The 26,028-nt window shown below is 38.9% G+C and overlaps 1 protein-coding gene across 1 annotated transcript in view; it reads right to left on the bottom strand.

Moving 5' to 3' along the window:
* Positions 1 to 26,028, bottom strand: part of LOC149223786 (uncharacterized) — a 171,276-nt gene that overhangs the window by 85,099 nt on the left and 60,149 nt on the right. The window contains exon 2 of the mRNA XM_089385919.1: positions 6,700 to 6,790. Coding sequence (XP_089242045.1) covers positions 6,700 to 6,790 — 91 coding nt within the window. The remainder of the gene's footprint in view (positions 1 to 6,699; positions 6,791 to 26,028) is intronic.

Genomic DNA, 26,028 nt, shown 5'->3' with positions numbered 1-26,028 from the left:
AATAGAGGGAGAATGGTGATTAGTATGTAATATAATCAAAACTAAATGAATACATGACACCAAAAACTGAAAGGAAATGAGATACTTATCTTAGAGAGTTGTTGGAGGCTCCCTCCAAAGCTTGAGGGATACCTACAAACTTATAAAAACAATAAAAATGTCTTTTCTAAAATATATTAAAAGCCTATAAATTCTTAAACATATAAAACAAGATATCTAAAGCTATAGGCAAAGGACTTAGTAGTGCAAGTCCCTAATGTCAGATTCTTCGAGCTTGGTTTTCTTTGAGTCTCCTTCCTCAGCAAAGTTAGCATGATCTCTATCTCTCTTCTTATTTTTTGGATTGTCGGGAGAGTGACTCTTGTAGTGACTCTTCTTATGGCATTAATAGCATTCTATCTTGGACATGTCAACTTTCTTCCTTGGTCATTTCGATTTCTTTCCTTTATGTTGAGCAATGTAGGCATTTGATACTCCTTTAGGATTGGCAACTAATGAGATCCTTAATTCTTCTTGACTGCAGGTAGTCCATAGTTCTTCAAAAGTGGGAGCTTCCTTCCAACTGTTAAGACCTATAGCAAATGCACCCCAAGAGGATGGCAATCCTAATAGAGTAGTGATCACGAGTTCTTTGTCTAGAACAATTTCATCAATGGCCAAGAGATCATCCCTGATTCTAGCTATCTTCACAAAGAAGGTTGCCACAGTGTCTTCTTTAGTCATCTTTGTGGTCCTTAGCTCATTCTTCAAACTTGCTACTTGACCAATGTTCTTAATAGTAAATAACTTTGACAAGGCTTCATACATTTCTTGAGCATGATCGATGTTAGCTATGAATGGGACAAGGTTGTCCTTTATTCCTTCTACCATCAGAGTCATGGCCACCAATTCTAATTCCCTGTATTTCACTTTGTCAACATCATTGGAATCTTTTGTAGTCTTCTTTACTTTTCCTTTGACCAAGTCTAGTACATTGTTCTTCTCAAGGATTAGGTCAATTCTTCCAGGACCTGTAGTTAGAGGCCCCTTCAAGTTTGTTCTCTCCCTTGATTGTGTAGACATCTTCCTTGATTATAGTAGATTCCTTCCCTGGGATAGTCCTTTTGAATGGTTCCTTGATCAAGTGCTTGAGACTGCCTTTTACTTCCTTCTTCACCAAAGCTCTGATACCATGTTAGAAAATCATAAAGGCAGAGAGATTTTCTTATTCTTAATAATTACTTGTGATGTTCCTTATTATTACAATTCTTTATATCTTCTTTCCTTTAGTTCATCAAGCAATTACCAAAGCAGCAGCACATAAAACAACAAACACTAGATCTAGGCACTATGCCAGGGAAAAACCCTCCTTGAGGGGAAAACCTACTCAAGAAATTCTTCCTTTCAATAGTATTCTTTGAGACTCTTAACCCTAGACCAAGACAAGACCTTTCCTCCACACCAAGTCAGCGTCCCAGAATTTCGACCCTTTTCCAACAACTTCGACCAGGCAGCAGCTTCAGGCAACTGGCAGCTTCCGGCAACAAACAAACTTGGAAGACTTCGATCTCCCAACCCAAAGCACGAAACAGAGAGAGAGAGGCACCAAAATTTCAATTTGTCTTTTCTCCTTAGACTTCCCCAAACTTGCATTCACTTCGGCTTCTCAGCAACAGACTTCGCACTTTTTCCCAGCTATAAGAGAACTTCGCACTTCTCCCAACTACAAGAGATATCGAACTTGCGAGAGAGAATGATGCTCCAAATGAATTTGATGAGCTTTTATTTATAGGCTCCATGTGAGGTCGAATAGGGTCCTTAGGCTGACTTGATCTTCTTCTAGGTCGACATGGTGTGGAGGATACATAAATCATATTTGACTCAATACTTAACCTTTTTACATGACTCAAAAGCCCAAGAAGGGTCTCTTTAAAAGTACATTGACTCTATTGACTCAGAATAAATCCTAGAAGTCCTCAATGGGGACTTTGACCTAAAACAAGGTGGCCCAAGCATGAAACCCATGCTTTAATAAGTCATAATAATAATAATAAAAATTATGTTCTTTATTCTTTTGACAAGTACATTACATGATGGCTCAAGTACATTAATAAAGACTGAACATAGTTACATTTTCCAACACTGCACACTATCAAAAAGAGGGGAAATTCATCCCAAATTCTGACCTCACTCACTGCCCTGCAAAATGCTCCAAATCTCTGGCCTTAACTATGAAGAATGTCTCAGCAAAATTCTAGAGTCTCCAACCAACTACAGCCACTACAAATGATGTTCCACGAACTCCTTCCGTGCCTAGGAAATACGCGTAGCTGGGAAACTCCTGCAATGAAGCTCAAAGAAAACCCTGAATTGGAATCCCAAATTACTTCACTAGGGAGACACTCAACTTTCCCCAAAATGAGGGTGGAATTCCTAGTGCTAAACAACACTTTTTTCCTTGTGCTAAACAGCTCCAAGAGAAGATGAAAGGTGAAGTGTAATAGTCAAAAGATGATTAGCAAATGAGTCCATCCTCATTTTATAATTTCTCCCCATGCTTCTAGACTTCTTTTTTTAATTATTATTTTAATGGTAGGGGCCATTTTTGTTAAAATTGGAAACTAGGGCCAAACTCCACATGGGTCATCTTATTTATGACAACTGATATTTTTCTTGGATTCCTCTCTCGGAGAGGTGTAGGATTGATCTAAAGATCATCCGATTCTGACATGTACAAATAAAGTTATGAATTTATTTTCATTATGGTCAAATTGGCAAGGTCAGCCAACAAACTTATGTAGGCTCAAAAGCCCAACAGTCACATCTATTCATCCTCAACGTTGCATATAAATAGAAGGTGACTTAGCCTCATTTGGACACACTCATATTCACATCTTCTCTCTCTCTCTACTCATTGATTGGGTACGGATTTCTAAGCCTCTCTCTCCACACTTTCAAAATTTCAGGAGAGCAAAATTTCAGGAGGCCGAAATTTCAGAAGACCGAATTTCTTGACAATTTGACCAAGTGTTGACCAACATTGACTGTAGCTAGGGCTGACCACAGGTGGGTTGTTTGACCAGACTTTGACTGCGCTGAATTTGACTATTTTGAGGGTTGTTTTACCTTGCTGTTTGGAGGCTGAAGTTGACCGATTTGTTGAGGGTCAAATCTGCCCTGATGACTAGAGTTGACTTTTCTGGTTAGGGCTCTTTCGCTGCTGTTATAAATTATCAGATTTGTAAATTGTACTATCTCTCTCTGTTGAACTATTGAAGACTAAAAGAAGATTTGATCAAGGGTTTCCCCACATTGGGGTTTGTCCCTGGTTGGTGCCACATCTTGTGTCCTCTTGTCTTGGCTTGTCTTCTACTGTTAAAGTTTATGTTCTATCTGCATTTTACTATCATGTTGATGTGATTGCTAATCTGAATATTGATACTAGGCTAGTAAAGAAATTGAAGAAAAATTGCTCTAAAGTATAGAACATACCATTGTTGCCTAAAATTAACATGGTATCAGAGCTGAGGTGAAGACAAAGCCTAAGCAAGAGTGAGAGAAATCACCAAAGACAGTTGGACAAGGACAAAAGGTTCAATGGGTTCCTCATCCTACTTCCCGGTTGAAGACAAGCTCCATGATAAATCTGACTATCATGGATGGAAGATGTCCCTTGATTTGACCTTGGAAGAAAAAGAAGTGATGGACTATGTTCAGGGTAAAATCCATGAACCTCCTTCAAATGCATTGGCTACTGCGAAGACCAAGTACAATAGAGCTAAAGTCAAAGCAAAGAAGATTATCAGGGATTCCATTGACAAGCATCTGGTGGCCTACATCTTCGAATTGAAGACCTCCAAGGAGATCTATGACAGGTTGGTCGACATGTTCAAGGTTAGTAATGCTAATCAAGTTCTATTTCTCAAGAATAAGCTGAAGGATATTAAGAAGGGCAAGGATGAGGATATTCAATCCTATTTCTTGAGGATTACTAAGATCAAGAATGATCTACTCTCGATTGGAGAAGTCATTCCTGACAGGGAACTTACTCTCACCACGCTTGGAGGACTCCCACTTGAGTGGTATGTACTTAAAACCACCATCCTCAACAATGATCGAATTCCAAGGTTTGAAGAATTGATGTCGACATGCATTCAAGAAGAAACAAGAATGGTGGAGCAAGAAATGCCTTCTAATAGAAGCAACCCCACTGCATTCTCCACTCATGCCAAGAGGAAGAAGAATGCAGGTTCAAAGAAGCAAAGTCAAGAAAGGCCGAGATATAAAAATGGAAGGGAGGGAAGATGCTTTGTTTGCAATAAGTTTGGCCACTATGCAAGGGAGTGTCCTAATAAAAGGGATACACCTCAAGATGATAACTATCATAACAACTCCAGGGGCAACATCAACAACAACGATCAAGGAGTGGCAGGTCCAATGGCAAAGGAAAAAGGAATGCGGGACATCAAGGAAATGGTTGACCCTCCAATAAATCAAGGAACTCCAGGTATGATGAATCCAATGTTCTTAACAATAAGCAAAAAAAGTACTATCTTATATCAGGCCTCTCCATTGCCTCTGCTCTGGACACTTTGGGAAATTGGCTAATCGATAGTGGTGCCTCAAGGCACTTCACCGGATACAAGGAAGCCCTCTCTAATCTGATAGAAAAGGAGATAAACTTGGAGATCATCCTTGGAGACGATGCCACCTATCTTGTGAAGGGAGTAGGGAATGTTACCGTTCAATTAAATCAAGGTAACACTATTCATTTGCAAGAAGTACTATATGTACCCGATCTCAAGAAGAACTTGGTGTCCATTTCAACAATGGAAGATAAAGGATTCAAGGTGGCTTTTATCAATGGAAGGGTACGGTTTGGAAAAGAAATTTCAAGGATGTTTTTACTCTTGGGTTCAGGGTTGACAGTTTGTATCAAGTTGGAGGAAGTCCATTGGGAGCCATGTCTTGCGACACATCTCTACAATCTGAACTATGGCACCAAAGGTTCGCCCATCTTCATTACAAGGCCCTACCTGATGTAAGACAGATGGTGTCAGGTATGCCCAAGTTAGAATCCAATGAATTCCAAGATTATTGCAGAGAAGCTGGCATTAAGAGGGAGACTACAATGCCATATACTCCCGAGCAGAATGGTGTGGCTGAAAGGAAGAATCGTTCTATTGTAGAAGTTCTCTGTGACATGCTTCATGATCAAGGCCTTCCGAACTTTCTATGGGGTGAAGCTGCAAATACCGTCGTGTATGTTCAAAACCAATGCCCTCATTAAGCATTGGACTCCAAGACTCCCGAAAAAATGTTCACTGGCCAAACTCCACATGGGACATCTTATTTATGACAGCTGATATTTTTCTTGGATTCCTCTCTCCGAGAGGTGTAGGATTGATATAAAGATCATCCGATTCTGATATGTACAAATAGAGTTATGAATTTATTTTGATTATAGTCAAATTGTCAAGGTCGGCCAGCAAACTTATGTAGGCTCAGAAGCCCAACAGTCACGTCTATTCATCCTCAACATTGCATATAAATAAAAGGTGACTTAGCCTCATTTGGACACACTCATCTTCACATCTTCTCTCTCTCTCTCCTCATTGATTGGGTACGGATTTCTGGGCCTCTCTCTCTCCACACGTCCGAAATTTTAGGAGAGCGAAATTTCAGGAGGCCAAAATTTCAGGAGACCAAATTTTTGGACAATTTGACCAAGTGTTGACCAACGTTGATTGCAGCTAGGGCTAACCGCATGTGGGCTGTTTGACCAGACTTTGACTAGGTTGAATTTCACTGTTTTGAGGGCTGTTTTATCTTGTTGTTTGGAGGCTGAATTTAACTGTTTTGAGGGCTGTTTTATCTTTTTTTTGGAGGCTGAAGTTGACAGATTTGCTGAGGGTCAAATCTGCCCTGATGACCAGCATTGACTTTCTGGTTAGGGCTCTTTTGTTGCTGTTATAAATTATCAAATTTGTAAATTGTACTCTCTCTATGATGAACTATTGAAGACTAAAAGAAGATTTGATCAAGGATTTCCCCACATTGGGGTTTGTCTCTGGCTGGTGCCACATCTTGTGTCCTCTTGTCTTGGCTTGTCTTCTACTATTTATGTTTATGTTCTATCTGCATTTTACTATCATGTTGATGTGATTACTAATCTGAATATTGATACTGGGCTAGTAAAGAAATTGAAGTAAAATTGCTCTAACGCATAGAACATACCATTGTTGCCTAAATTAACAATTTTCCACCAAGTGACTTTTGCCTCCATTTTAATAAAATAATAATTTGTTGTCAATCTCCAATAAAATAATACTTTCCACCTTTCTCCAAAAGAATATTTGCCCCTTTACTTAATATCACCAAAATTAGGCAAAATTCCCATGCTCACAAAATTGGGGATATTATACACTCGGCTCAAGGCAATAGGCATTTATTTTTGATAATGGCTGATCTTAGTTAGGATTTTGATTTCAAATACTCCACCTCACTTCACTTTGGTTTTCAGGGCGGCTATCTCGCCCCCTTTTGACACATGGTGGTGGCCATAGTTAGTTGTCACCCTTTGTTTGTAAATGCTAAATACATACAGTTATATTTTTTTGAAATAATCTAAAATGCACTTTTATTATAAAAAAAAAAAAAATTAAAAAAAAAAAAAAAAATTAAAAAAAAAACTAAATTAGCCTTGTGGCAGATACATACCATGTGGTGCATAAACCTGGCTAATCCCCATCATAGCTTCAAATTTGTCAATTGCTGCCAAGTATATCTTGTCTGCATCTTTAACTGCTTCCTGAGAAAAAGTAAAAATTAATATTTCATCAGCTTCCATTAGATCAACAGTAGCAAACTAGAAACAGTTCAAGTGACAAACTTTGAGAGTTTGAAATTTTTTTAAAAAGAAAATTATACGAGACCTTCTCTAACATCCTAGTAGTTGCACATTACTTTGACAGCCACATCATGCAATGAGAATTCCATGCATGTTACACATGCCTTATTGTGTAAAGATTGCAACCTTTTTCTTAGTTTAGTTATAACATTGTTGATGAAATCAGTTGATCTAGTGAGTTCACTACACGTCATTCTAGTGTTAAATTATCTGGTAATATCACACTGATAGTAAGTACCATAATAACTAAAGGGCAATGGAACAGTGTTTCTTTTCACGTTGAAAATAGTTTGTAAACTGCTGTAGTAATATTTGTGGCCAATCACCAAGCTGCACACTTTTGCAATATATATAACTGATATGACTTACTTGAGAATTGGGCAATATTGAAACCTTGCTTTACGTGGAGCATTTCCACGTCAGGCCACCAATCTACTCTGTATTGCCCTTGGACGAAAGACAAAAACGTGAACAGGTGTTAAGAGACACCATCTAGCCATAAGTGAGCCATCAGGACAATATGTGAAGCTCAAATCTGTGAGCCACCAGCAAGTGCATATAAACAAACCACCAACAAGAATCCACAGGCTGTCAAGGTTATCGATATTCCAACGCATCTAAAGGTTTCCTCACATTGACTTCATTGGATGCATTGGAAAAAGTGTACAATCCAACCATCGTAACCATATGGAAAGCTTTATTAACCAAGTCTCTTTAGCATCTGTTTAAAATAGTCAAAAGTCATCGTTTGGAAATTTAAGACATCTTGGCATATGAATGATCTTAAAAATAAGATCATTCGTTCCAAGTTAAAGAAATTATGAAACAAGTAAAGAGACTTTGGAAGAGTTCAAGCACAACGAGAGTAAACAAGTATCAAAAATATAAAGGTGTCAACTATTATATGCCAAGAAAAATAAAGTTACGAATTCTGAAAAGAAGTGCAATAAGGGTGTCTTTTAAGAAGTCAAATTCGAATTGAATTTGAGGAAGGCTATTATTATATTCCAGGGGGATTTTCGCACTCCGCAATATTACTAATTATTGAAAAAGTGAGTGGAAGAATATTTTTCTAGTGGGATTTTTCACACATTATGAGCTTACAAATTATCAAAAAAGTAAGTGGAAAAATACGTAAACGGGAAACTATGAAATCACAAAAGAGTCTACCTTAAGAAATATCTTTTTTGAGAAAGGAAGATCAAAGAACTCACAAACATTGTTGAAGGAACCAAGGGAGATATTCAATAATCTAGCCTAGAAGCAGCACAGGTGATAGGAGTTAGGAAAGGAAATTTGTACAAGTTACAGGGTGAACCTGTTCTAGCACTAGTTCATAACATTAATAGCTTGTGTGAGTTGTGGCACAAGAGGATGGGGCACTTGCATTATGTGAAAATTCCAATATGGAATCCTATTGTAGCCACTGGTATTATTTCTCCTAATTGTTAATTAATTTAACAATTTATTTGCTATGACAAATATCGAAATAAACACACGGCAACCTTCACAAATAAAATATTGTGGAAAAATAATGCGCTGGAAACTGAAAAATGCTACCACACACACACATAAAATATGAGACAATTATTTTTTGACAAATGTCCCCGGAAAAACCCAACTTGGGAAAACCGGTGCAGCAGTGAGGGTTTTTATTATTATCCAGCAGTGAAAATCTAAGTATAATCTGGATGCTTGAAACTAGCAATCAACAACAAGAAAATCTAGGCAAAATTTTTGAAGGGAATTTACCCTTCCTCCATAAGCAATCCCAACAAAACTTGCCTACAGAAAACTTGGCCTCCTGAAGTTACTACGTCACCCTCTGCGCTGGACTGCGCAGTCACTATGAAGTCTGACTAGTCTCTGATGAAGTCGTTATGCCTTCTGCTGCTGAGAAATTAGTCTCTCTGGCCCTCTCGAACCTATTCCCAGCCTCCGGATATAAGAACGATTTTCTCTCCAACAAATCAAATTTCCCTCTCTAAAGCTACTACGCAGAGCTCTGTGGTGCCTCATTGGGATAACTCAACCCTCTTGCTGCTTCCTCTCCAGATCTAGAAAACTTCCTTCAGATCAATGTCCCTGCCCCTCACTCGCTATTTCGATCTCTGGCTCTCTCCGACAACTGACTGCTTCTACTCAGGAAATCGATTTGCAAAAAATCGAACTGCTCAAGTGTCAAGTGATTTCTCCATCACCACATCGATCTCCTCTTATAATCCTCTGTTGGAGCACCAACGGCCAATATTAAAACATAATCGATGGCTAGGATCATCTTTGGATCGATCCATGTGAGTTTCTAGATGATTCTCACCTTGACTTAATTAATACTGATTAATTAACCATATTCCCAGAGTTTAGACTTAGGAAATATTTTAAATCTAGTAAATAATCTAATTAAGTCATTTCTAGGTGAAATTTCTATAATGATTTCTGGGTTTTGGAGATCTCATGTATTCTAGCCTCTCCACCAAATTTCGTGGCCATAACACATCCGATGCTACAAAATTAACACTCCCTCTTAGCAAGGAATGTGTTCTAGTGCTACACTCCTTGCCACAACACCTTGTCTCTGCATCATCTCCTGTTATATTGCTAATGTCTAGCTATACTGCCCACCAACCACTGTGAAACTCTGATGTACACTGCATCGGTGTTGTTGCTAAGTCTACCGTACTGTTGTCAACACTGCATCTGCACTGCAACTCTCTCTCATATATTGTTTTTGCGACTGGAACATCTGCAATTGAAAAGCATCCAAAATACTGAATCAACTGTGATCAGTATGATGCATCTGTCTCCCGAGTCTTTGACTGCTACTAGCATTTGCACTGTCACTAAAGAATCTGCGTTGTTGTTGACTCTGCACTGTGCCAATTGCACTGCTGGAAACTCTACACTATGCTCCCCGGCATCTGACTGCTACTAGTCTCTGCATCAGTCACTCGGTCTCTAACTGCATCAACTACCACTAATCCATCTCGCTACTGAATATTGTGGGCCCCCATAGCCAGGTAATGATCCATGAGGTCGACTCCTCAAGGATCCTGCCTAACTGTAACACTCTGGGGCTACAACACCAAGTCTCCTCACCTCACTCCTATAGGTATATCGGCAAACTTAGCAAAGTCTTCCTCCAGCCTGGAGGAAAGCCTGTCGATCTCTGTTGAAGCTGCCTGTTGGTCCTAATTCTCCTCCTTGTCCTTATTCCTGAGAGGACACTAGGTACTATAGTGACCGAGCTCACCACACCTGAAGTACTTGACCTTTGACAAGTCCATCTTTTTTCTCTGCTCCCCCTATCCCTGATTGGGACCCTTTAATGTGAGGGCCACATTCTCCTCCTCCTTCACCGTCTTTGATCTGCTGTTATTGCCACTGATGGAGCTCTTTAACAGAGCTCGTCTCAACTCCTCCTGCTACAAATTGGCCCACATTCTACCCCAGTCTGGTAGTCTATCTCTACCCAATATGCTTTGGACAAAGACCTGCCAATCCTCTAAGACATTGTTGAGTGTCAATCACACTAGCTCCTTGGGTTGAGGCATTGCCCCAACGGCTAACAGTTGGTCTAGGACCTCCTAAATCCTAGTAAGGAAGGGGTCTATGCCTTCCCCTTTCTACATTCGGATGAGTCTCAGCGTCTTCTCTAGGTACATCTTCCTCTTCTCGAAAGTACCCTGGTATAATGTGGAGAGAGCATCCCACATCTATTTCACAGCATCTTTGCTAGCTATATGTGAGACAACATGATCCCTGACTCCATCTAGGATCAACCGCTTTGCCTGCGCCATCTCCTTCTTGTATTCTTTCTGTTGATCTACATCCTGGGGAATTGCCACTACATTATCAATGTAGGCCTTCAAGCCATATTCATCTAAAAGGAAGGACATCCTAGCCTTCCAGATGACATAGTTGGAAGCTCCATCTAACTTATCTTGATCACGAAACCCTGTAGTGGTCATCTCAACAAACTGTTGAAAACTCCCTCTTTCCTTCTCCTTCGTTGTTTCTCTGCTACTCGCACTCCCTTCTGGAGTGAGAAGATATGCTTACAACTATTGCCAATCTACAAGGAAAATCGAACTTCTAAGACTAGAAGTTCCCTGAGGAAAATTTTCCCTCAACTGTGTGCTTCTCTCTCTTCCACCCGATGTTGGCTCTGCTCTAGCAAATCACTGTAAAACCCTCTGTGTCCAACTAGAGATCTGCCCAAAGAAAAATCTAAGTTTCTCCCTCTACCTCTGGAATTACTCGATCTGAAAATCAATTTTTTTTGCTCTACAAAATCGAGTTTCCTCAAGTAACTCGGCCTACTGCAATTACTGAACAGAGAAATTCCTTCTTTCGCCTCTGAAGTCCTAGTTGATCAACTGCACTCTGATACCACGTGAAAAATCCAATATGGAATCCTATTACAGCAATTGGTATTATTTCTCCTAATTGTTAATTAATTTAACAATTTATCTGATATGGCAAATATCAAAATAAACACACCGCAACCTTCACAAATAAAATACTATAGAAAAATAATGCGCTGGAAACTGAGAAACGTTAGCACACACAAATAAAATATGAGAATTATTTTTGGACAAATGTCCCCGGAAAAACCCAACTTGGGAACACCAGTGCAACAGTGAGGATTTTTATTATTATGCAGCAGTGAAAATATAAGTACAATATGGATGCCTGAAACTGGCAATCCACAGAAACAAAATCTGGGAAAAAGTACTAAAGGGAATTTACCCTTCCTCCACAAGCAATCCCGTCACAACTTGCCTTCAGAAAAATTTGTCTCCTAAAACTTCTGCATCACCCTCTCCATTGGACTGTGCAGTCACTATGACATCTAGCCTCTGACAGGTATCTGATGAAGTCATTTTACCTTCTCCTGCTGAGAGATTCGTCTCTCCGACCCTCTATAACCTCTGCCCGGCCTCTGGATCTGAGAACGAATTTTCTCTCCAACAAATCGAATTGCCCTCTCTGAAGCTACTGCACAGAGCTCTACATTGCCTCATTGGGATAACCCGGCCTTCTTGTTGCTTCCTCTCTGGATCTGGAAAACTTCCTCTGGATCACTGTCCTGTTGGAAAATGTAACTTGGTTCGATCTTCATTAAATGTATTTGAGTCATCTTGTCATGTACTTGTCAAAAGAATAAAGAAAAGAATTATTATTATTATTATTACTTATTAAAACATGGGTTTCATGCTTCGGTCTGTTAAGATTCCAAGAAACTCTCCTAGGTTGTAGCTCGGAGATGCCTGGTAACATATAAATTCAACTATTGTTGCAGGTTTAATGGAAGGAATGATGGTTTGGTTCAAGCCAGATAACCACTTCTACTTTGTTTCACTCCAAACATGGATGAACACCCTCAGACTACAAGGCTTTAGACCACCAATGCTCACAGTTTAGATATTAGGTGAATATGGAGAATACTAACCACACCGGCAAATACAAAAGACCATGTGATGGCCGGCTGCAACTAGTACAGAAACCTGCAAATATAATCTACTAATGCAAAGACAGGATGACAGCTCTCCTGCATTAGATAGAAAGAAACCTGAGCAACCTATTCCGTGATGCATTCAAGATTCTAACACAGAGATAAGATGACAGTTATCTAGTGCTAAACATCAAGAGATCGAGAACACAACATATCAGGCACAAGCTTAGAACAGAAGAAAATGGACAGTGAGCAGTTAACAGCAAAAGAAGCTTGTATTTGCTGAAAATGAAGATGAGACGCTGCAAGTGACAAAATATCTACAGTCTCCAGAAGTTGAACCTTACATCAGATGTCAACCTTGATTAAATCTTGCTTCTGGATATTTATAAGTTTACATTACAATGGCACTTGGCCGCTTAGGTATGGAGGGGTCATAATTGACCACCAACTGCATTTAACTGTCTGATGGAGTCTCTGAACGAGGTGGCTTGTTTCAGTGGATGAATCCGATCTATTCAGGTGTTGTGCTGTCCTCCAGGCGGTTGGAGTGCTCGTACCAGTGGAGTCAATGACTGGTAAATTCAGTTACAGGGTCGTGCTGCATCCTTTTCCCCTTTGGCCATGCTTTCGGTTTAATGTGGTTGTTGGGGGTCTGACTGTGACTGATACTGGCAGAGCTGGTCATCTCCTTCTTCGGGCAACAGAATGGTCAAGGACGTGGGATGCATGGGCGAATGGACAGTTGCGATGAGAGAGAAGGATGACCGTCGGATCAGGAAATTGGACAGCGGAGATGGCTCGGCAGAGGCTATGGCCAAGTTGGGAGCGAGGTGTGTTATGGCCGTTAAATCTTCAACGGACAGATCTGACGGTCATCAGGCGACGGAGTTGCACGGGTGTTTAACAGGCGAGGGCGGTTTGGTCGGGCGATAAAGGTTTTCATCGCACCGCTTTCAGGCGCTAAGCGGTAAATGCCCGGAGTCGAGCAATTCCATTCAATGATCGACACGTAGCAGCGGATGAGAGAGAAAAATCGCTCTCATCGCGAGCTATCGTTTGATCAAGTTGCCAGCGCGATGAGTGCGAAGACCGTCAGATCGGGCGGAGATGCATCTGACGATGGAAAATGGTCGAGTGGGTCACCTTTAGCTGGCGCAGTGTGGGTCGTTAGGTTATCGGGAAATGATCGACGGCGGGAAAACGATGAAGGGTTTATGAGCGCGTGAGGGCGTATGGGTAGGGTTTTATGGTTTATTTAGGGAATGGGAAAGGTTTTGAGGTGAGCAGGGTGAAGGAAGAAAGGGAAAAATGACCAAATGTGAGCCTCCTTTGGACACAACTGACCGAGCCATGCTTCTTTTTGACCTTAGAAAGTCAGCGCTGCATGGCAGAGCTAACACTGGCTCCTTTTGGGGATGAAAGCCTCCCTGTGAGGTTTCAAGAACCGTAGACCACTGCCTTTCCTACAAAACAAGATCAGCAATATTTCCTAGTGTTCCATTGGGCATGGAGTCTAATTCAGCCTACACCAAAACTTATAAAAAGAACATATTTACAATGCTAAGGCCCTAAAGCGTTAATTAACATAAACTTTCAAAAACCGCCCATTGACTGGGCCATCAAAAACTGTTTCTCCTTCCATACTTTACAGCATGAAAATGTTGTTCCCCTGAACCTAGGTAATGACAAAAGGTCGAATCCACAGAGCGTCAAACTTCCCATGATTGCCTTTCTTTTCCTTCAATGCATCCTGTTGACCACTACCGGTCAACTACCCATGCAGTACACCCCCATTTTCTTTGCAAAAAGGGGTAGCACCTGATCGACGTGTCCGTGCCATCCTGCAGTCATCAACAGCTTGATCATTTTAATTGTAAACCCAGTCTGCATGTATGAATTGTAAATAATCTTAGCAGATCCGAGTCATGTATGTAAATTGCCTAGGTGGACCTAACTTTCTAATGGTAATCTACGTCCCGGAAGGTTTTTCGTCTCACCGATCCATGATCGGCAGAGTTTTCCTTCAGCCTGACCCCAAAGTCGGGATGGATTTTGTCATTAGAATTTTAGGAGAATCCTAGTGCGTTAATCTGCTAGATTATAGTTGTGTCGCAGAACTGGGTGGTTTATGAGGGTCTATAATAAAGGGGTTTTCCCCCTTAAGATGTAAATTGTAAAAGTCATGATGTAAAGTGTCTTGAGGGTTGGAAAATGTTTTAAATCCCCTCATAAGTCCTAGGTCCTAGGAGATTTTTCCAAAGGCTAAGTTCGAGGATCCATTTTAAAATGAATTAAAAAATAAAAAATAATTAAAAAATAATAATAATAAATAATAAATAAAATATAAAATATAAAAATTATAAAATAAAGCAAAAACCCTAAAATAATAAAATAATAATATTTTGAGTGAATGCATGCAAAATATCATTTTTTTAACAAATCGACGGATGAGATTAAGAGATGTCTTGATTCTCATCAACGGTCGAGATCATTTCGACATGGATCACTCGAACTAGCCGTTGGGATCTTTTCCTTTAAATAGGGTGCTAGGGGTCATTTTCAGATAATAGGATCTGTGAGTCTTGTGCTGAAGAAGCTCTCTTGTAGTTCATTTTTTCTTGTGCAATAAAGAAGACTTTGGGGTTAAAAATCTTGCTGGTGTTACTCTTATGAAAATGCTATAAGATTGTTCTATTTTTTCTGCATAATTTTATTTTCAGCCATTAATGATAGCTTAAAGAAGATTGATCTAGGCACAGGTATCTTGTCTGATCTTTGAGGTTTGAATGATAGTTTAGATCCTGAAATATATTGGCAGGTATCTCCATTTGATCGGGGTTTCACTATTGTTTTCTCCTTCTATATTGATGGTCGATTGTAAGCTATGCAGGAAATCCTTTTTTTTAAATTACCGAGCGTTAGGGGAAGTTCTCGGCTGAACCAGCCAACTCCCGGGTTGTGTTTTCTGAAAGAGCCCAGCCAGTTCTTGATCCCGGGCTTATCATTCGAAATATTTTTTTTATGAATACATGCAGGGTTTTCTGAAGCGCTTTACATTAAAATAAATTTTCTGAAAATATTACTGCTCTTATTGCTAAATCTGGCTGTCAAAAAGGGGCCAAAATCTGTAAATTAATCAGCTGTTTTAGGGTTTCAATTTTTGCTCTATACACAGATTTAAAATTAGGGTTTTGTTTTCTTGTGTTTGAGGCTACAGGATTTTCATCAAGAGCATTTTTTTGAAGGAGTTCAAGGCTGCCCAGCCTTCTGCCACCGAGACGGCTGCAAGCATTTTTTGGTGTAGTTTTTGATCAAAGAAACGAAAACGTATACATTCGTGTTCCATGCGTGTGATGGTTTAACAAAATCGTGCATACTTCGTTCATTTTCACTCCCTGCCGTCCTTGATCCTCACTGCATTGAGCATTATCAAGTAAAATTCGAAATTGTGTTATCCTGTGAGCATCAAGTGGAGAAATCTGATTTGATTCAAATTGTTGCAATACACCATACGCTGCCACCGCCAGAGCAATCCGTGAGCCTACAGAATACTCACGTTGCTGCTACAGTCAAGAAACCTGTTCATTCAAAAACGCATCAGACTTTTCAGTGCCAGCGACAAATGAGAATTTTGATTCCAAATTTTTTGAGGGTCAGCGCAGTTTTGGAATACGCCTGGGGTTTCACTGGGAAATGAAATCATAAATGGCATCTGCGTGAGAGATCACGCCATCTTGTTGTCTGCCGCCGTCAATTCTGTTGTTAAGCAAGCCAGTCGACTCTCATCACACAGGCAAATTCGATCTGGATAGCCCTCGTATTGAGTCAGCAACGCTCTCAAATGATCTTAGTCCCTGGTGCCGTCAACCTGTGCAGCATCAAAAAGGTGTCACGGTTTGTATGAACTCGTGTTTGGTCAGCAACCTCAGACCTACCCACGCGTTCTTTTTGTTTCAGATCGCCTGCCGTCTGGTCTATGAACCCGCAAGCCTACGGATTTAGCAGTGAATGCCAGGAAAAGCATTTCTCTGCATCGATTGCCAGGTAATACCATGAAATCGTGAGTATTCCGCCATATTCACCGTCGGTCCAGATCGCAGTCAATCTCTCCTGCTGTCGAACATCCTGCCCCACCTGCAAACTCTCGAATCTTTTTTTTTTCGCTGTAGAAGATTTTCTACCAACGAGAGGAACGATTTTATTTTCTTTACGCAGGCCTATTCCCTTCACTAAGCAGACGGTAATATTGATCCAAGTTCTGAAAAGGTATGGCGTTATGTTTTAAATTAAATCATCCTTTACTTTTCATGCGTTAGGTTTTAGCTTAAATGAAAAAAAATTTAAAAAATAAAAATCGATTTCCATTTTGATTTTAGGATTTTTATATGGCATTTAGATTTAAATTTTTATTTTTTATTTTTTTTGAAATTAAATGTTAGTTCAAGCGTTTAGTTTTAATTGTTATTTTTTTTTAGGGTAGGGTTTTGATTTTATAGTTTTAGATTTTAATTTAAATTAAAATAGATTTTAATAATTTTAAGTTTTGTTTCAGTTTAACATTTAGTTTAGGATTTGTTAAGTTTTATTTTCGTTTAGATTTTAATTTAGTCTTACTTTAGTTTTAGATTTATTTAAAAAAAATTAAAAAATTAAAAAATCCTCTTTTAAATAGATTTTATTCTAGATTATTTTCTAGTTCTAGATTTAATAAATTTTTATTTTAATTCTAGATTTAAATTTAATTTCACTTTCTCTATAGTTTAAAAATAAAATAAAATAATATTTTAAAATTTTCTTTTGTTTAGTTTAGTTTAGAATAAGTTTGAGTTTCATTTTCTTTTAAGTTTAGCTTTGTTTTGTTTTTACTTTAAAAAATAAAAAAAATATATATATATAAAATTCATAAAATATAAAAACATAAAAAATATAAAAAAGCAGTTTTGGGTTATTTTTTAATTTAGATTTATATTTCAGTTTAGTTTTATTTAAAAAAAAAAAATATATTATTTTTTTTTAGACTTTAGGATTTTAGTCTTGTTTTATAAAAAAAAAAAATTAAAAATTTTGGAAAAGCTTAACAAAAAATTGAAAAATCATTTTTGTGATATTTTTCTATAGCTAAGTGCATTTAATGTTTATTTATAAGTTGGCTATGTGAAAGTGGTGGCGGCCAGCATTTAAATTTTATGATCTTTTTTTCTTTAAGTTTAATTGCTGGATCATCTTTAAGGCGTTGTGTATTTGTTGAAAATCTTACATCGCTTGGGTTATTTGATGATAAATGATTGTTCTACATGGTTTATATTTCTGCAATATTCAATAAATAATCATTTAATCATCAGCTCCTTAAAGCACTGGTCTATTAACTTAACAAAATCAATTTAGTGCTTGTTTCTTCGTGTCTCCCAACCCAACTGGTCGACAGTGGGTCTTCATCACCTCATAGGGTCTACCCCCCTTAGCTGCGGGAAACAGGCTTAAACGGAGAGATTGGGGATCAGAGTGACAGCCCCCGGTCTGAGCGTTGTCGTGTCAATCTGTGCGACAACACATCCCATTTAAGAACCAAGTCTCCAATTTGAAAATTGTCCATCTTTGCCTTTTTGTCAAAGGCTTCCTTGATTCTCTTTTGATGTGCTGCAGACTTTTCACTCAATTGATCTCTGATTTGATGTACTTTAGCCAAGTCACTAATCCTCTTTGCCATGTCATTTTCCTCATTCTGCTCTTCTTGCAAGAACTTGGCCACAGGAAGTGTTAATTGGATTGGGAATACAACCTCAGTGCCATAGACCAGCTTGAACAGAGAATTCCCTGTAGATTTCTTGGTGGTCACCCTGTCAGCCCACAATGCAAACTTCAGTTTGGAATCCCAGTTCCTTTTGTTGTCTTCCAGCAGCTTTTTGATTATCCTTAACAAGCTCTTATTGGATGATTCTTCTAGACTATTACCTTGAGGATAATATGAGGTGGAATGTACTAGCTTAATGCCCATTGATTCACACATGTCCACCAACTCTTTCGCCCTGAAGGCTGCTGCATTGTCTGTAATTAATTTGTGTGGACAGCCAAACCTGGTGAAAATGTTTTTTGTCAAGAACTTCATGAAAACATGGTGATCAGCGTTCCTAGTAGGGATGGCCTCAATTCACTCAGTGAAGTAGTTAGTGGCTACTAAAATCCATCTGTGTTGGCCACTAGAATGTGGATTAATTTCCCCTATGAAATCCAAGCCCCACTGCTGGGAAGGGCCACTAGCATGTATTGGTTTCAAGGGCAAGGACTTCAACTGCTATTTTCTTTCGAACCTTACAAATGAAAAGACATCAGAAAACAGAGTGGGCCAATAATACCCAGCTCTGAGGATCTTGTGGGCTGTGGTTTTCCAATAGTGATGTCCTCCACAGATGTTGGAATGAAACTGATGCATGACCTCCACAAATTGCTCTTTATCCAGACATCTTAAAAGGATTCCAGATGGATCCCTCCAATAAAGCAAGTTTTCATGAATACAAAACTTGGCTGCTCTGAGCTTAATAGTTCTAGCTTGTCTTGAACTAAGGCCTGGAGGGACTTCTAGTTTCAACAGAAAATGAGCTATTTTATCATACCATTCACAAGAAACTAGATTCTTAGCCAACATCCGGTCATGTCCTTGTCCTATTGTTGCTTCTTTTGTTTGTCCATCCTCTGAATTTGTACCTGTTGACCACTACTGGTCAACTTCCCATGCAGTACACCCTCTTTTCTTGGCAGAAAGAGATAGCACCTGAACGACGTGTCCGTGCCAGCCTATAGTCATCAGCAACTTTATCATTTCAATTGTAAACCCAGTCTGCATGTTTGAATTGTAAATAATCTAAGCAGATCAGAGTCATGTATGTAAAATTGCCTAGGTGGACCTAACTTTCTATGATAATCTATGTCCCGGAAGGTTTTTCGTCTCACCGATCCATGGATCGGCAGAGTTTTCCTTCAAACCTGACCCCAAAGCCGGGATGGATTTTGTCATTAGAACTTTAGGAGAATCCTAGTGTGTTAATCTGCTAGATTACAGTTGTGTCGCAGAACTGGGTGATTTATGAGGGTCTGTATTAAGTGGGTTTGTCCCCTTGAGATGTAAATTGTAAAAAGTCATCATGAAATGTGTCTTGAGGGTTGAAAATGTTTTAAATCCCCTCGTGAGTCCTAAGTCCTAGGTCCTAGGTGATGTTTCCAAAGGCTTAGTTCGATGATCCATTTAAAAAATGAAATAAAATAATAAAATAAATAAAAATTAAGAAATTTAAAAAAAAAAAAAAAAATAATAAAAAAAAAAAAAAATTTAAAAATTTTAAAAATAATAATAAAATAATAAATAATAAGAAATTTAAAAAATTTAAAAAATAATAATAAAAAAATTAATTGAATAAATCGACGGATGAGATCAAGAGATGTCTTGATCTTCATCAACGGTCGAGATCATTTCTACATGGATCATTCGAACTAGCCGTTGGGATCATTTCCTTTATATAGAGTCTTAGGTGGTCATTTCAGATTCATGGGATCTGTGAGTCTGATACGGAAGAAGCTCTCTTGTAAATCTGTTTCTGGTTAATAAAGGAAGACTTTGGGGTCCATATCTTGCTGGTGTTACTCTCTTAAAATGCTGTGAGATTGTTTCATTTTCTGCATATGTTATTTTCAGCCATTAGTAATAGCTTTTTGTAGAGTATTGTGAGCACAGGTATCTTGTTCACTTGCTGGGGTTTGGGTGCTGTTAGGGTTTCTGAAGTAATGGCAGGTATCTCCATTACTTCCTGAGATCTAGCAGCATTTTTGCCCTCTTTATTGACAGTTGTTTTGAGCTGTGCAGAAAACATCATTGAAGGAAATTTTGTGGGCATTCGGGGAAGTTCTCGGTTGAACCAGCCAACTCCCGCAAGCATTTTTTGCTGAGCCCAGTTGGATTTGATCCTAGGTCTATCATTCGGTTTATTTTTCTAAGTTTACATGAGAGATTTTCTGAAGTTCTTCACAGTGAAAATCTGAAATTTTTGTTCTTTAAATATTTTCCGTGCTTATTGCCGAATCTGGCTGTTAAGGGGCCAAATCTGTACATTAATTTTTCTGTCCTAGGGTTTCAAAATTTTTGCCTTATACAGATTTTGTTAGGGTTTTCCTTTTTCTGCAGGTGCTGGTATTTGAGGAATTTTTGAGGTTTCAGTTCATCAGCTGTCGGATCGATGTAATACTGGGCATCAAGCCGTCTGCAAAACCTGCGGATCTGGAGTTTAAGCATTAAATCTATCGTTGTGGGCATCTTACGTAGGAATAACAGTTGGCAGGTCCTTGATTATACGCGGTGGATTATCATTGCATTATTTCAGCTTCAAAAGGATCGACCTAAACACGCTGTCCATCTGCAAGTATAGCTTTTTTCTGCATATTTATTGAAAATCTTCAGCGTGGGCATCAGAAAGAAGTTACGGTGGACTGTTCTGTCGACCTCGCAAACAGTACAATTCGTCCATTAACAAATCTCTGAATGATTTCCGCCGGCAGCAGGGGCAATCCGTCAGTTTCGTTTCCGGACCAGAAGACCGCTTCCACGCCGTCAAAATAACCTGCAAAGAATCATTACCGCCGCCAAATCGTGGAACCAGGGATATGCGTAGGTACGTTTCTCATTTCACTGTAGCGTAAAATCGTTTTTCTTTTTTTTCTCATGGTAAATGCGTGGTTACGTTTAGGTTTCCGTAGGATTTTTTATTTCATTTTAGTTTCAGACATGGCTGTGTTCGATTTTTCGATTTAAATGGCTGCGTTTTGATTTTTATTTCTTTTATTTATTATTTCACGTTAATAGGGTATGTTTCGATTAGGTTTAAAATCTGTATAGTTTTTATATTTAAATTAGATTTCTATTTAGTCTTTAGATTTAAGTTTAACGTGGATTTTTTTTGTCATTTAGATTTTATTTTGATTTTTAGGTTACTTTAAAATTTGTGCATAGTTTTGTTTATAATTTTAAATAGATTTTAGTATTTAGTTCGTTTTATATCTTATGTTTTAGATTATAGGTTTTTTTTTAAAGTAGAGTTAGCGTAGTGTAGCTTTAGGTTTAAATTTGTATATTTAGACTTTAATTTATTTCTTTTTAGTTTTTTTATGATAAAAAAATATAAAAAAGATTTATTTAATTTTAGTTTAGTTTTTTTTAGATTTTTTTCCTTTTTAGATTTTTATCATATAAAAAATAAAAAATAAAAAATAAAGAGATTTGTTTGGGCTTAGTTTTAGTTAGATTTTGATTTTATTTTTGTTTTATTTAGATTTTAAAATAATTTTAAATTTTGTTATAAAAAATCAAAAAATTAAAAACTAAAAAAAAATAATAATAATAATTTAGGGTTTTAGTTTAGATTTAGTTTTAAAATTTCGTTCTCTTTTAAAAATCTTGAAAAATATAAAAAAAAAAAATTCTGTTTTGTCGGATTTCAGTCATTTTCGGGAGCTATCATGTTATATCTTTCATGCTGAGATCTAAATTTTCAAGTCGAGATGCGAAATTGATATCTGGTTAATGGTTTATGATTCGTGGTGGTTTAAAGCATTCATCTTTTTAAATTTTCAGTTGCTGGATATCGTTTTCATCATTCTAAGAGCATTGTGATTTAGCTGATGATCGTTGTTCATGGTCCATGTTTTTTATATCATTTAACAAGTAATCGTCTTAACCACAATCTCTTAAGGCACTGGTCTGCTCAATTAATTAAATCATTTTAGTGCTTTTCATATCGTGTCTCGTGTCTCCTGACCAGCGGGTCGACAGTTGGTCTCATCATCTCTCAGGGACTACCCCCCTTAGCCGCGGGAGACAGGCTTAAACGGAGGGATCGGGGATCAGAGTGACAGCCCCCGGTCTGAGCGTTGTCGTGTCAATCCGCGCGACAACAGTACCCATGTAGTTTATGTCAAGAATTTTGCAATTTTCCTTAGCCATCAGCGTGGCAAGGCCCTGACATTTAATAAGCTTGGTGGGCTTCAATTCTATGTTGAATTCAATAAGCTTTGCAATCCATTTAGCCCTTATTCCATCAACATCTAGCTGCGTTAGGACATCCTTTACTGAAGCAGAGGGCACATATGCAGTTACCTTAGAGTGCAAAATGTAGACTTAGAAGCCTTTAAAGATTTGATAAGAGCATATGCATGTTTCTTGATAATATCATATCTTAGTTCGGCATCCCTTAAGGTTTTACTAAAAAATGCCACTGGGTGCTCTGAATCCCCATCGTATTTCTGCAATAAGACTACTGCACGGGTGTCACCGGAAGCAAAGGAGAAGATATTGAACTCCTTGTTATAGTCTGCGATGATCAAATTGGGGGCTTCCATAATAGCTCTTTTGATGGCTTCAAAAGATCTTCTTGATGCATCAGTCCATTTGAGCTCTGATCCCTTTTTCAGCATAGAGGTGATGCGTTTTACCAATTCTGCAACATTAGGAATAAACCTCCTTACAAAATTTATTTTGCCTAGAAAGGATTGGATGTCCTCCTTTGATCTTGGGACAGACAAGGTCTGTATCGCTTTCACTCTTTCTGGGTCAATCTTGACACCCGCAGCAAAAACAATGTGCCCTAGAAGCTTGCCTTCCTCTAAAGCAAATTGTGACTTCTTAGGATTCACTGATATCCCGAACCGCACTTTAGAAACACCTTCTTCAAACGCTGCAAATGATCTTGATGGCTACTGGAGTATACTGTTATATCATCCAGGTAGACAAGGACAAACTTATCCTTCTCTCCTACAAATGCTATATCCATGGCTCTCTAAAAGGTAGCCCCAGCATTCATGAGCCCAAAGGGCATCTTAAAGTACATAAAAGTGCCCCAAGGAGTGGTGAAAGCAGTGTTTTCTTGGTCATCTGGATGTACAACAACTTGGTTATACCCTGAAAATCCATCCAGGAAAGACATAACTTTGGCCCCTGAGACTTTCTGTAGCAAATGTTCCATCTTTGGCAGGGGATAGTTGTCTTTCTTAGAGCATTTGTTTAGGTTCCTGAAATCGACACACAGCCTGATTTCTCCACTTTTCTTCCTCACCACTACCAAGTTGGCTACCCACTTTGAATATCTCAGAGGAACTATGATTTTAGCAGCCAACAAATTCTTGATTTCTTTTTCAATCAGGGGGAGGAGCAAAGGATTAATGGGTCTCAGCTTCTGCTTGAAAGGAATGGTGTCTTTCTCCAATGAGATCTTATGCTGGATAATATTTTTGTCATATGTTTTAAGGTCACTATATTCCCAGGCAAAGACATCAGCAAATTGCTTCATTAAGGTGCAATACTCAGAACTTTGGGCAGCAGACAAATGGGTGGACAGATTTATATACTTTGGATGATCTGGACTCCCTATGTTATGCCTATGGACTGCAGACTGATCTTCTTTTTGGGCAGCCTTATGAGGCACATCATTATGGTCAAACAGCTTCTCTAGAGGCACTAGCCCTTTAGGTATATGATTGCTAGGCAACTGTACAATGCTGTTTTGGCCAATTTTGTTCCTTAGCTGGGGCTGGGGACGTTCCTCCAAGGTTTCATTCTCTTGATCAATTTGCATTTCAGAGAATTCATCAATGACTTGCAGAAACCTATTTACTTCATCATCATCCTCAAAAACTTTCCAATGCTGGACATTATCAGGCAAGGATGGTCTATATTTTATCTGGACTTCATAAGCCAATCTAGGAGGCATGGGAGGGATGAACATGCTAGCAGACACAGCAAGGGAATCAGCAAGCTGATTTTTAACTCTAGGAATATATGAGATACAGAAGCTGTCAAAAGAGTCTTTGAGTCTCCATACCTCATCTCTGTACGCTTTCAGCCTTGGGTGTCTTGCTTGGAACGTTTTGTTCACCTGCTGAATGATGAGATCAGCATCTCCAAACACCTTTATGTCTCTGATTCCCATGTCTTTAGCAGTGTTTAAGCCCAATATTAGAGCCTCATACTCTGCTATATTGTTGGTGACCTGAAAAGTTAGTTTAAAAGACAGATGTGTGCTTTCTCGTTTTGGAGACACCATCAGCACTCTTGCTCCTACAGTTTCCTTTGAACAGGGTCCATCAAAGAACAAATCCCAAGCCTATGTCCCTTCTTCTTCCATGGTCTGGCATACTGGTTTCTTGAGCTGCACCGAGGCCCTATGGGATTCTTCAATTTGGAGAATACATGCTCCAAAATCAGTGTCCACAACGTAAATGGGATGATTAGTGGGATTCTTCTCATCACTGATGATATAGGCCAGCTGAGCTTCCCTATATAGTCTTCTGCTTTCTCCTCCAAAAACTAGGACAGTGGCTTAAGACAAGTCATTTTGTAATGTCCCACCCAACCTCTTAATCCACCCTCTGGAAAGTAGCATACCAAACTTAGAGGGGACATCTACTACCACAATATCTATCATCATACTCTTCATCGGCAGCTGAATTAGGGTGATAGCTAAGTCTTTGATTAACCCCAGACATTTCACCTTCCTCGAATCAAAGAAGAACAAGTCATGAAAAGGTCTGGTAATATCAAGGCCTAACTCTTCCATGATAGCTTTGGGCATCAGATTCTGGCTGGCCCCTGTATCTAGCAGACAATTGTGGAGGATTTTGTCATGAATGGTCAAGGAGACATAAAATGATGGGGAATTGTCATCAGCAGGTTCAGTCATTGGGCTAAGCACAACTACCAGCTTATCATCTTGTAAATTCACATAGTCATTGGATGCTTGTAGGGATTTCAGCTCAAGGGCATCAAGGATGGGCTTCTTAAAGACCTCACTCTTCACAAGTTCTATCAGAGGCACAGATATTTTTAACTTCTGGACTTCTAATTCAAAGCTGAAAGGAGAAGGAGACTTATCAGGGCCTCTTACCTCTTGAGCTGGTGCTTTTAGGATGGTGGGATCAGCTGTTGATCGCTTTTGCTTGCTGATCTACTGCTCTGTAGGAACTGCAGCTCTTTGAGCAGGATTCTCTTTGACATTACTCGTTCTTGACCTCAGGTTATATCTCTGCTGGTCTTCCGTCTGCAGAACAGCTTCTCTGTCCCACTCTTGACTGGTCTGGTTCCTGAGTAATGACTCCTCGTAGGCAGCTAATGTCAAAAAGGCAGCACTGCCCTTGTCTTCCATGCAGTGAATCTCATCCTCTTCATCACACTGCTCCTCCTCCATGACTACGTTCTGGAAAGGAGCCTTAACCCTTTGTTCTTCATTGGCCCCTCTGCCCCTCTGAATGATCTGCAATTGTTCATTTGCTCTTCTGAATGGATTTGGATTTCTAGGAGCAAATGTATTAGGAAGCCTTGCTTTCCCAGAACTTTGCTCAACCTTCAGTTTGGATATTTCACAAGCCAATGACTCTATCATTTTAGTCATTTTATCTATTTTGGGTTCTGAAGATGAAGAAGAGGAAGACTCACCTCTCTGCCTCCTTCTATCAACATGCCCTTTGAGTTTCTCTGCAACCATGATATTGGATTCCACCTCCAAGGCTACATCTTGCATTTCAGCTAGGTAAGCACATCTTCTCTCTCTTAATAGCAGGCAGAAATCAGAATCAAAGGCATTGGCATAGGTGAGTTTTGCAGAAGTGGGGGTGGGCTTCACTTCGACTGGTATCTTGCTATACATAC

This window comes from Pinus tabuliformis, chromosome Q (genome assembly GCF_031772625.1).
Source record: "Pinus tabuliformis cultivar Carrire ecotype Pingquan chromosome Q, CPIR1, whole genome shotgun sequence".
NCBI lineage: Eukaryota > Viridiplantae > Streptophyta > Pinopsida > Pinales > Pinaceae > Pinus > Pinus tabuliformis.
This window is presented reverse-complemented; position numbering and strand designations above follow the sequence as displayed.